At 40.8% G+C, this 12,689-nt stretch overlaps 1 protein-coding gene across 7 annotated transcripts in view; it reads right to left on the bottom strand.

Moving 5' to 3' along the window:
* The window catches only part of C8H8orf48 (chromosome 8 C8orf48 homolog), a 269,196-nt gene that overhangs the window by 169,178 nt on the left and 87,329 nt on the right, over positions 1 to 12,689 (bottom strand). For 2 of the 7 annotated variants that reach the window (XM_081520960.1, XM_081520961.1), the window contains exon 1: positions 4,282 to 4,826. The exons of the other annotated variants lie outside the window; for them this stretch is intronic. In XM_081520960.1, the coding sequence (XP_081377086.1) occupies positions 4,282 to 4,300 (19 nt within the window). In that variant the 5' untranslated portion in view covers positions 4,301 to 4,826. Of the gene's footprint in view, positions 1 to 4,281; positions 4,827 to 12,689 lie in introns of those variants that run through there. 7 annotated transcript variants of the gene reach the window in all.

Raw genomic sequence — 12,689 nt, 5'->3', positions numbered from 1 at the left:
TGTCCATGAGATTTTCCAGGCAAGAATACTGGAGTGGGTTGCCATTTTCTTCTCCCGGGGAAACTCCTAAATTTAATAGCTATATAAAGCCATATTTTATGTAACTAAAAATTTGCATTCAAATGCTATAGTAACTTTCAGTTCAGTCACTCAGTCCTGTCCGACTCTTTGTAACCCCATGGATTGCAGCACACCAGGCCTCCCTGTCCATCACCAACTCCCAGAGTTCATTCAAACTCATGTCCATTGAGTCGGTGATGCCATCCAACCATCTCATCCTCTGCCATCCCCTTCTCCTCCTGCCCTCAATGTTTCCCAGCATCAGAGTCTTTTCAAATGAGTCAGTTCTTCGCATCAGTTGGCCAAAATATTGGAGTTTCAGCTTCAGCATCAGTCCTTCCAACGAATATTCAGGACTGATTTCCTTTAGGATGGACTGGTTGGATCTCCTTGCAGTCCAAGGGACTCTCAAGAGTCTTCTCCAATACCACAATTCAAAAGCATCAATTCTTCGGCGCTCAGCTTTCTTTATAGTCCAACTCTCACATCCATACATGACTACTGGAAAAACCATAACTTTGACTAGACGGATCTTTGTTGGCAAATAATAGAGTATAAAATTCTCAAGGTGCTTTTATTTGTTCTCCTAGAACTTCCAGTTACTCTAGAATGCCATGAAAATATGGTTTTAAAATTCAGTCTCAAAAACTTTCAAAATATCCTGAAACATTTATGTATATCTATATGTACAGACCATATATGAACATATAATATGTATGTGTGTGTGAACTCAACAGCTCAGTCCTGTCTGACTCTTTGTGACCCCATGGACTCTAGCCTGCCAGGCTCTTCCGTCCATGGAATTTTCCATGCAAGAATACTGGAGCAGGTCCCCATTTTCTCCTCCAGAGGACCTTCCCAACCCAGATATCAAACCCACATCTTCAGAATCTCCTGCATTGGTAGGCAGAGTCTTCACCACTGAGCCACCTGAGAAGCCTAATATGTATGTATATATGTATAATACATAAACATACCTATAATATGTATATATAAAACATACAGTGTATATATATATATATTTCAAGCGGTTTTGAAAGTCTTTTTTTGAGACTAAGAATTTTAAAAACATATATATATATACACATACATATATATATTTATATGCATACATACTGTGGAAAACAGTTGTTTGATACTGAAATAAAGGACAGTCACTGAACTATTTACACACTTGAGGTATGCTCCTTTTCAAATTACCTAAGGAAGACATGGTATTTCAAACACAGATTCTAAAGGTAATCTGAGTGAGGAGATTAAGTCATTGTACTTAAGAAAAGCGAACAGATGTACATCACTGTAAAATATTCAGATTCATTCAAATGACTCCTTCACATTCCCTTATCAATGATAAATGTTGTCTCTAAAGGAATGTTGTCTATATAGTTTTTTCTGATGACAGAAACTGTCCAAATTAGAACAAAAGCTTGAATCTAGTTATAAGTGAAGTGAAGTGAAGTCGCTCAGTCGTGTCCGACTCTTTGCAATCCCATGGACTGTAGTCTATCAGGCTTCTCTGTCCATGGGATTTTCCAGGCAAGAGTACTGGAGTGGGTTGCCATTTCCTTCGCCAGGGGATCTTCCCGACCCAGGGATCGAACCCAGGTCTCCTGCATTGCAGGCAGACGCTTTACCCTCTGAGCTACCAGGGAAGCCTTCTAGTTATAAGAGTCTATCATTTTTAGACTGCAAACAATGATTGGGAGATAGGACAATAGTGTTAAGTGTTGATATCCCTCTGGCAACTCTTTATTTCTTGAGTATATTTCTTTTTGCTTTTTGTATTGAATAGTACAAACTTTAGAATAAATCATCTTAATAATGGCATCACTTTTTCACTTATTGCCTAAGATTTGTTGAAATAGTCACAAGGCTGAAAATTCTGTAAGTTATCAAATCAATATATTACAAGATTCAAGAAATGGTAAAATAATAATGTAAATCAAAAGCCAGGAAGAAAACATTATGAATTTAAGTATAATGTTAACATTATCAACTCATTAGACAACATATAAATGGAAGTACTAAATTTTGGTATTGTTTGCAGAATGCTTCTTATAGAAGTGAGGTCTCTTTACAATCTTTAACTCTAGTAAGGGAGAATAGCTTGAGGTCTTTTTTCTTTTTCCTGAATCTTGAAGTTTCTACATTGTGATTTTTCCTCAAGTTATAAAACATTAATGAGCATTACAAGCACTATTTCACAAACTACAAATTAAAGTTCTAAAGCATTTAAAAAGGCTATATTTAAAGGCTTAAGAGTCTACATTTCTGATTACATAGAAGTTATTCCATAAGAGGTTTCTCAGTAAGGATTGGCCAAAAAGGTCATTCAGGTTTTTCCATAAGATCTTATGGAAAACCTTGAACAAATTTTTTCAGTCAACCCAATAAAATCATAATGAAAACAAGGTAAAAAGTAGCTGCATGATTCTAGCATGGCCCGATGATAGCTGCTACTGGGCCCTGACAGCCATGGAAAACATCTCTGAGGAAAAGCAGACTTTAAGGTCTCCCAGCATTGAATTAGGTCCCCTTGTTTCTAAAATAATCTTTCAGAATCAACGAGCTATCAAAAGTGGGCACATATTCCCCCAGAAATTGGTAAATTTGTTTTTGGCAAAATTATATCAAATAATAAAAACAAAATTGTATTTTGCATTCTGCCTCCCTTCATGGAATTTGCAATCCAACAGGAAACATACAAACAGTATCTGAAATACCAAGCTATAGCAGGATATAACAGAGTTATGAAACTAGGTTGTTTTCTCTCCTCATAGGTTCCTCGTTTCCGACAATGCAAATGGTAAACTGAGGATTTCTTAAAGTAAGATCTACAGCAAGGTAGAAAAACAAAGGTGGCTTTGAAATATTTTCATTTCTAGCTATTTTCTCCAAAATTCTAAGACTTTGAGGAACTCAAAAGAATTTTGATTTCCACCAAAGGCAGTAGATTCAAGGAAAGGGGTTTTCCACAGTATAAAATAACTGCCCTAGCCTTTTGCTGATACGGGAAGGGATGGAGAGATAGGGGTAAAAACAAAAGGGAAAAAAAGGAAAATCAAAATGACATTACAAATCACAGCAAGAATGTCCAGAGTAAATGGTGAACTGGTTCACATCAAGAAAAGACAACCAAGAGAGACTATTGTTCTTGATGAAGGACAAAGTTGTCCCACAGGACTACAGACAGTAGAGCACACAAACTAACAACCCAAACTTCACACAATCAAGTCTGGCTCAGGGAACAACCATTATCGTCTGATATCATCTACAGGAGATTTCAATTTATTATCAGCTAACACGTTCCCTAACGGCCAAGCAGGAGGAGAGATGCCTGGTCCCAAATTGTATACATAGCACCTGAGTCTCTTCCTGATACCATCCCTCCACACAAAGCTTTAGGATTCTTCACCTGAAGCCAATACAACTTTGTAACTCAACTATACTTCAATTAAAAAATCTTTTTAAAGCTTAAGGATTCTTTTGAGCCCAAGAAGAAACAGGTGGTACACTGAAGACCTAGTAGGCAGGTAGGGTTGGCCAAACTGAAATAAGCCACCTTGAATCTGTGTTTAAGACTCTTCCCCAAGAATACAGTCACTATGTATCATAAGAGGGAATTTACACTTTCGGGGGAATTTAGCCATGTGCTAGGAGGTAGAAAGTCCCACTTAAAAAATCACTGCTTAAAAAAAATTACTGCAAATCATGTATATCTTCCTAGGGCTTAAATATTATGTCAGAAATTTTAAGGAAAATATTAAGCAATTTAATGGCAATTTAAGCATAATTTTTACACATTAAAACAGAATACACTCTTAGTATGGAACAGAATATAAAATTAACTAAAGTACTAAGTATTATAGCCTTTACCTTCGAACTTAAAAATATTCCCTTCGACTCTGCCGGAGAGTTTTAGCTCTCTCTCCTCTGGGAATAAGATTCTTCGGTAGGAAATGTAATAAACGCTGTTACACAATAACATGTGAAATTCATTGTGAATCTTTAGGGTACTCTATATCTTCGGGGGTAAAAAAAATAAAAACGAGATCGCATCGACAAAGTATGTTACAAACTACATACTGAAAGAAGCAAATATTTATATAAACATAGGTTATTTAAACAGATATGAAGAAGCATTTCCTACTTTGATGTGGAAAGGTACTCCCTTCATCCTCATTTAGGTAAAAAGGATTTCGGTTGTTTTTTCCGACTCACCAGCTCTACGCAGCAGCATCCCTCACCCCTTGCGGCCTCTCACGGTTTCCCGGTTTTCTTCTCAGAAGAGCAGCTGGAGATAATTCCCGTCTCTTCCTCGTAGACGCGATGGGTGCGCAGATGGTAGACGATGGTGTCCTTGCTGGGATCAGGCCCCAGGCTAGGTTCAGGCTCCGCCCGGGACCGCACCGACGCGGGGTGGCAGCCTCGCAGCACCCAGCCGGGGCCAGCGCCCGGGGCTCGTCCTCACGGGCGGCGCCACCCTGCTCGAGCTGGTCCACCTGCCAGCTCGGGCCGCGCCTCCCTGAACCTGCGCACCAACCCCTCCTCCGCGCTCAGCTCCTCACTCAGCACTGGTTCTAGGCCTTGATAGTCTGTCCCATAGACCCTAGCAGCTCCATCTGCTAGGGTAGTCATGCCCGGAGTCTCAGGAACAACCGACATCTCGGCCCCTTTTTTCTGAGGTGACTGCGTCAGGAGGACCTTGCTGGGCAGCCTGGTCAGCGGCCGTCAGAAGCTCCCGCGCTCCCAAAGGCGCTGCTTCTGCCGGGACTAAATCTGGAGCAGCTTATATAGTGGGTACTCATCCGCCATCACGTGCTTACAGGCCACTTACAGCGATGCTTCAGTTGTTCCTTCCGCCGTCGTCAGTGCCAAGCATCAAACACTGGTACCCCGAGGTCTGTGCCCTCCATGGCCTACACTTTGTCCAGTGTGGCTCAGACGCGGTAATATTGCTCCTTCAAGTCCTCCGCAGGTGGCTCCGTCAACAGCTGGCGATCATCCCAGGCATGGCGAACGACAGAAGCAAGGCCAAAGCAGCGGCCGAGGTCAAAGAGGTGGTCAGTTTCTGCCTCTGTTCAAGCGTCGTGGTGAAGCTAGAGCTGGTACTCCTGCTCTGAATGCACGGGCACCGACAGTCTTATCGAATGTGGGCAACGGGCAGTCTTGCCCTCCTCAGCTGCCTGTCACCAGTGGAAGAACGGGCTCCCTCCTTGCAGGCTGGGTTGGTGAATGGCATCCGCTTCCAGGGCCACGTCTTCTTGGAGCCCAACTTGGCCCTCATGGTGCGGTGGCCTTGCCCAGTGTCACTGGATAGCAACAACCTTATTGAAATAAAATCTAGTGAGAGCTTAAAAGGGAGCGCTTAGACACCTCCCTTCAAGCTCAGGACCAAGTGCTAAGAGTGGATTCTTTCAGGATGTCGTGGTCACAGAGGACGTGCCCATCTTCCGGCTTTTTCCCAGTGCTTGTATGGTGTCTGTATCAGACAATGTCGGCTCGCAGGCAGTAACCAAACCAGTCGTTTGAATTGGAAAATTTGAATATGAAGAATTATCCATTCATCAGAGGGAATTTACTAATAAAAAGGATAGAGAGACTCTAAAGAATACAGAAAAAGCAGGTGTAAGTGGCAGCCACTCCCGCTAGGACTAAAACAGAGTATTCAAGGAAGAGCGTCTTGGGAGAAAGTCTCCCAGACTGAAGCTCAGAACCAGCTGGAGAAGGTGCAGCTGCCTCCCGCTGCAGGGAGAGAATTTCCCTGAGCTGTTGAGCACCAGGCCTGGCCAGCCAGAAACTAGCTGCACTAGGGAATTCCAGCAGCACCACTAGGAAGCCACCAGTTGAACGAGGAGAGGAGGAGCAGGTCGCTGAAACTTGCTGGGAAGCCCCCTCTGAGGTGAGAACAAATCTCGCTAGAAAGCTGTATCTGGAGTTCTGATAAAACTTTCTAAGAAGTCACCCACAGAGGGCGCACTTTTGAGTGACCCCTCATGGGAAGGGCAGTTTAGCTGCATATCGCTGGAGCAAAAGGGGAAAACCACTGGGTTCAGGAAGAAGAGTGTCCTTTCTCCTGTGGAACCCTTCTAGAGTCTTCTACCATAATGCTAAACATTATCCCAAGTGTTAACTGATGACAAGATCCAGCTCCAATTGTACAAAGCAGAACAAAGGAGGATGGTTTAGGGGCTGAGGCTATACCTTGAAAACAGACTCATTGTCCTTCCAGACAACTCCAGCTATAATCCTTTAGCCATAAAGGAAGATCAGCATTCACTTCGAAACTCTGCATGTCCATCTCTCACCTATACATAAACATTTTGGGGTCTGTGTCAGGGGTTGGATTAATATCAAGAAACATTTGCTTCTGGCCATTTCATTTCTTAGATGAAGCTGCAAATCAATAAGTAACAGTAGGTAATATAAGAGCATTAAGAAAAACATTTAAAAGGTAAAAGAATGACTGCAAGCTCTTTTTCTGAAATACTAGGACACTGTTTGATGGAGAAATCAATCCTGAATATTCATTGGAAGGACTGATGCTGAAGCTGAAACTCCAATATTTTGGCCACCTGATGCAAATAACTGACTCACTAGAAAAGACCCTGATGCTGGGCAATATTGAAGGTGGGAGGAGAAGGGGACAACAGCGGATGAGATGGTTGGATGGCATCACTGATTCAATGAACATGAGTTTGAGAAAGCTCCGGAAGTTAGTGATGGACAGGGAAGCCTGGTGTGCTGCAGTCCATGGGGTTGCAAAGAGTCGGACACTACTGAGCGACTGAACTGAACTGATTATCCTGTGTATGCATGCTAAGTCGCTTCAGTTGTCCAACTCTTTGTGACCTTATGGACTGTAGCCTACCACGCTCCTCGGTCCTTGGGATTCTCAAGACAAGAATACTGGAGTGGGTTGCCATGCCCTTCTCCAGGGGATCGTCCCAACCCAGGGATCAAACCCATGTCTCTTAGTCACCTGCACTGGCAGATTCTTTACCACTAGCACCACCAGGGAAGCCCCTTATTATCCTGTATAGGTCATTGTATCGGTTTGGTACAGTTTGATATCTAACTGCTGCTGCTGCTAAGTCGCTTCAGTCGTGTCCGACTCTGTGCGACCCCATAGACGGCAGCCCACCAGGCTCCGCCGTCCCTGGGATTCTCCAGGCAAGAATACTGGAGTGGGTTGCCATTTCCTTCTCCAGTGCATGAAAGGGTAAAGTGAAAGTGAAGTCGCTCAGTCGTGTCCGACTCTTAGCGACCCCATGGACTGTAGCCTACTAGGCTCCTCCGTCCATGGGATTTTCCAGGCAAGAGTACTGGAGTGGGGTGCCATTGCCTTCTCCGTGATATCTAACTAAATACATATATATAACAATTGATTGGATTGTTTCCTTGATCTACATTTAAGTTTTTATTGATAGGGTTAGATTACATCTGACATATACCTTTTGCTTTCTGCCTAATATCTTTCTTATTCCTCTGTTCCTCCTTTAAGGATTTTTTCACTAAGTAATTTTTTTAATGTAACATTGTAATTTCTTTAATTATTTTCAATTTTTTAAAAAAGGATTTTCTTAGTTGCTGCTCTGGGGGGTTTTGTATATATTTTATTAGAATATACTCTAGATTTATATTGGAATAATTCCACTGAGATATAGAAACATTAATTCTGAAGAGCTTGAGTTTTTGTGGTAATGTTGTTATTCGCACTGCATCTATATATCATGCCAATCCTACAATAAATTGTTCTAATTATTAATTGTATTTCTTTTAAAGGAGCTGAGAAAAGAAATGAGAGGAGGTATAGATTTATAGCACTTATTGTATACATATTTATATCTTCTATGTACCTTTTCTGGTTCTCTACATTTGCCCCTGTAACTTTGAATGACCACCTGGTATCATTTCCTTAGCGCAATACAGCTTTGTTCCCACCCATCTCCTTTGTGATGTTGTTGGCAAATAACATTTCATTATGTTCTTGAGCAAACAATACAATTATATACAATTAAACTGCTTTATACAAGTTAAGTTGTAGTCCTTTAAGAGAAGAGAAAATAATCACTCTACCACTTTCGTATTTCTCCAAAATTCAAGGATGAAATCACCTTGAACTTTGAGTGACTTAGGAGCTGGAAATTCATAACTAGATCTTAATTAAGCAGGACTAACTTGAGAGATGAAGATTCAAAAGAAAATGTTCAAGTGTCTCCTTTGATTGCCCTCAAAGCATTAAGGAAATTACAATTTGAATGTGTTAAGGAGTTCTGCTCAGTTACTATTTTCTAGTCTTTTTTTAAAAGTCCTATATGTGGAAAGTATATTCCAGAAGAGCTATTTAAAATTATAAAAGATGATACTGTTGAAGTGTTACACTCAATATGTCAGCAAATTTGGAAAACTCAGCAGTGGACGTAGGACTGGAAAAGGTCAGTTTTCATTCCCATCTCAAAGAAGGGCAATGCCAAAGAACATTCAAACTACCATGCAATTGCACTCATTTCACATGCTAACGAGGTTTCCCAGGTGGCGCTAGTAGTAAAGAACTCTACTCCCAATGCAAGAGAGGTAAGAAATTCGGGTTCAATCCCTGACTTGGGAAGATCCCCTGGTAAAGGGCATAGCAATCCACTTCAGTATTCTTACCTGGAAAATCTTATGGACAGAGGTGCCTATCGGTCTACAGCCCATTGTGTCACAAAGATTCAGACAGTACTGAAGCGGCTTAACACACACACACACACACACTAGCAAGGTTATACTCAAAATCCTTCAAGCTAGACTTCAGCAGTATGTGAACTAAGAACTTCCAGATGTACAAGCTGGATTTAGAAAAGGCAGAGGAACTAGAGATCAAATTGCCAGCAATCACTGGATCATGGAGAAAGCAAGGGAATTCCAGAAATATATCTACTTCTGCTTCATTGACTATGCTAAAGCCTTTGACTGTGTGGATCATAACAAGCTGGAAAATTCCTAAAGAGATAGGAATACCAGACCACCTTCCTGTTTCCTGAGAAAACTGTATGTAGGTCAAAAGGCAGCAGTTAGAACTGGACATGGAACAACAGACTGGTTCAAAATTGGGAAAGGAGTATGTCAAAGCTGTATATTGTCACCCTGCTTATTTAACTTCTATGTGGAGAACATCATATGAAATGCCAGGCTGGATGAATCACAGTTAGAATCAAGATTGCCAAGAGAAATATCATCAACCTCAGATATGCAGGTTATACCAATGTAATGGCAGAAAGCAGAGAGCAATTAAAGAGCCTCTTGATGAAGGTGAAAGAGGAAGTGAAAAGGCTGGCTTAAAAACTCAGCTTTCAAATAACTAAGATCACCGTATCCAGTTTTATCACTTCATGGCAAATAGAAGGGGAAACAAGGGAAACAGTGACAGATTTTCTTTTCTTGGGCTCCAAAATCACTGCAGATGGTAGACATGAATGTGAGCACATTCCAAGAGATAGTGGAGGGCAAAGGAGCCTGGCTTGCTGCAGTCAATGGGGTGGCAACAAGTCAGACATGACTTAGCAACTGAACAACAATATGCGGGAGGGCCAATGACTGAAACATAATTAAAAGCCTAAATTGATGACTTAACAATGTTGAAAAAGAAGCATTAGGCCTTGATGATACAGTGCAGCATAAAAAGATTTTAGACCCATTTATCTGGCTAATTTAACAGCAGGTTTCTCTGACAATGAAGGGACTGAAATAAATGACCTGTTCCTGTATCATCCAGCCATGCATTTGTGATTTCAGTAGTTACAAACATTATTACTCCATCTTCTCAGTTTTATTCTTTTTTTTTTTTTTTACTGATCTGTAAAATCCAGGTATTAAGTGTGAATAACACTTTCATGGAAGGTAAAAGAGGTCTTATCTGAAATAAGCACCACTTCTCATTTTACAACCATGATATCAAAAGAGACTTACACTCTGACCTTACATTTGAAAGACTGTTGTATGTAATGTGATAAAAAGTCATGGAACGATTTAGCAGACTTGTAGGTTCAAGCACCCGAGTCCGAGGGTAAAGATGCAAAAGTAAAAAAAATAAAACCTGCTAAAGTAGAATGACTCTTTCCCTCTGGCAAAATCACTACCTCCCAGAAATAAAATGTAACATCCCATTTCTTTCAAGTGAGACCCTCTGATTTTCTCTCACCATTGCCCTGGAGCCATATCCAAAGCCATCTTCCTCTTAACTAGATAGCAAGGTTACAATGAATCTGCAGAAGAAGCCAATATATAAATGGGAATGCTTCTACCTTAGAAAACACTGGTGAGAAAGACCACAAAAGAAAACCTAAAAAGACAAAGAAGTAAATGCGGTATAATCTAGAAAGACAAAAAAGAACAACCTACATTTAGTATATCAGAAAAAACAAAATGTGTTTCCTTTTCTTTTGACACTTTCTAACCTAAAGCTGGAAGGAATCTGAGGGCTCATCTAATCTGGCTTCCTGGTTTTTCAGATAAACAAATTGTAGCCTAGAAAGGGCCAGCTCCAGATACATTCTTTGAGATTCTTCTGAACATATAGTTTTAGAAAAACTTTTTCAATTTTTATGGTGATTTATAGTTTAGAAAAGATATTACTTTGAGGCTTCCCTGATAGCTCACTTGGTAAAGAACCTGCCTACAATGCAGGAGACCCAGGTTTGATCCCTGTGTCAGGAAGATCTCCTGGAGAAGGGAATGCTACCCACTCTAGTACTCTTGCCTGGAAAATTCCATGGACAGGAGCCTAGAGGGCTACAGTCCATGGGGTTGCGAAGTGTTAGACTGAGCGATTAACACTTTCACTTTCACTTTACTTTGGGAAAGGACTAATTGATAAATGTAAAAATATTGCATTTTATATTTGATATGACATCAATTGTTATTACAAGAAAATATCCACTAAAAAAGCTGGATTCATTTTTAATAAGTTTTTTAAATGGGCAAATGACAAATATTTATCGCTGACAGCTAATATTGAAGAGGCCAGTGAAGAATTGGAAGATTTAACAATTTAAACATCTTAAAGGCATACGTACTAACATGGATAAATCGATGAAGATTATTCAACTTAAATAAAGGAAAGTGAAGTGAAGTGAAGTCGCTCAGTTGTGTCTGACTCTTTGCGATCCCATGGACTGTAGTGTACCAGGCTCCGCCGTCCATGGGATTTTCCAGGCAAGAATACTGGAGTGGGTTGTCATTTCCTTCTTCAGGAGATCTTCCCGACCAGGGATTGAACCCAGGGCTCCTGCATTGTAGGCAGACGCTTTACCATCTGAGCCACCAGGGAAGTCCAAAGCAGTCTTCAATTTTATAAAGCATTTGTAAAAAATTAACAAACAGAAATCTCAATGAAAAAGACCAGAAGGGGAGCTTGCACACGCTGTGACAACAGCTGAGCCCAATAAGAAAAAGAAAGGTTCCTTTCCTTTCCATTCTTGGCGAGGATTCAGCCAATGAAAAGCCATGTCCTCTGTTCACAATAGCTCCCCCTACCCCCCAACTTTCTTTTCTTCTCTATAAAAGCATTCTCCTCCCTTTGCCTTGTGGGAATTTGCAGGGTTGAGGAACTCAAATTATAATTCTCTGCAAATCCTTAATGAACCCGTCTTTGCTGGAGAAATGTCTGGCAGTCTATTTGTTTCTGGTTAACAGGTTTTGTGAACCCTGAACTTCCAGATTTTCAAGCTGGTTTTAGAAAAGGTGGAGGAATCAGAGATCAAATTGCCAACATCTGCTGGATCATTAAAAAGCAACAGAGTTCCAGAAAAATATCTATTTCTGCTTTATTGACTACACCAAAGCTTTTGACTGTGTGGATCACAATAAACTGTGGAAAATTCTTCAAGAGATGGGAATACCAGACCACCTGACCTGCCTCTTGAGAAACCGGTATGCAGGTCAGGAAGCAACAGTTAGAACTGGACATGGGACAACAGATTGGTTCCAAGTTGGGAAAGTTGTACCTCAAGGCTGTATATTGTAACCCTGCTTATTTAACTTATATGCAGAGTATATCATGAGAAATGCTGGGCTGGAGGAAGCACAAGCTGGAATTAAGATTTCCATAAGAAATATCATTAACTTCAGATATGCAGATAACACCACCCTTATGGCAGAAAGTGAAGAAAAACTAAAGAGCCTCTTGATGAAAGTCCAAGAGGAGAGTAAGAGAGTTGGCTTAAAATTCAACTTTCAGAAAACTAAAATCATGGCATCTGAACCCATCACTTCATGGCAAATAGATAGAGAAACAATGGAAACAGAGACTTTATTTTCTTGGGCTCCAAAATCACTGCAGATGGTGACTGAAGCCATGAAATTTAAAGACACTTGCCTTGGGAGAAAAGTTATGACCAACCTATACAGCATATTAAAAAGCAGAGCCATTACTTTGCTAACAAAGGTCCATCTAGTCAAAGTTATGGTTTTTCCAGTAGTCATGTATGGATGTGAGAGTTGGACTATAAAGAAAGCTGAGCACCAAGAAACTGATGCTTTTGAACTGTGGTGTTGGAGAAGACTCTTGAAAGTCCCTTGGACTGCAAGGAGATCCAACCAGTCCATCCTAAAGGAAATCAGACCTGAATATTCACTGGAAGGAATGA

Source organism: Giraffa tippelskirchi, chromosome 8, assembly GCF_054371585.1.
Source record: "Giraffa tippelskirchi isolate mGirTip1 chromosome 8, T2T-mGirTip1v1.2.pri, whole genome shotgun sequence".
Classification (NCBI taxonomy): domain Eukaryota; kingdom Metazoa; phylum Chordata; class Mammalia; order Artiodactyla; family Giraffidae; genus Giraffa; species Giraffa tippelskirchi.
This window is presented reverse-complemented; position numbering and strand designations above follow the sequence as displayed.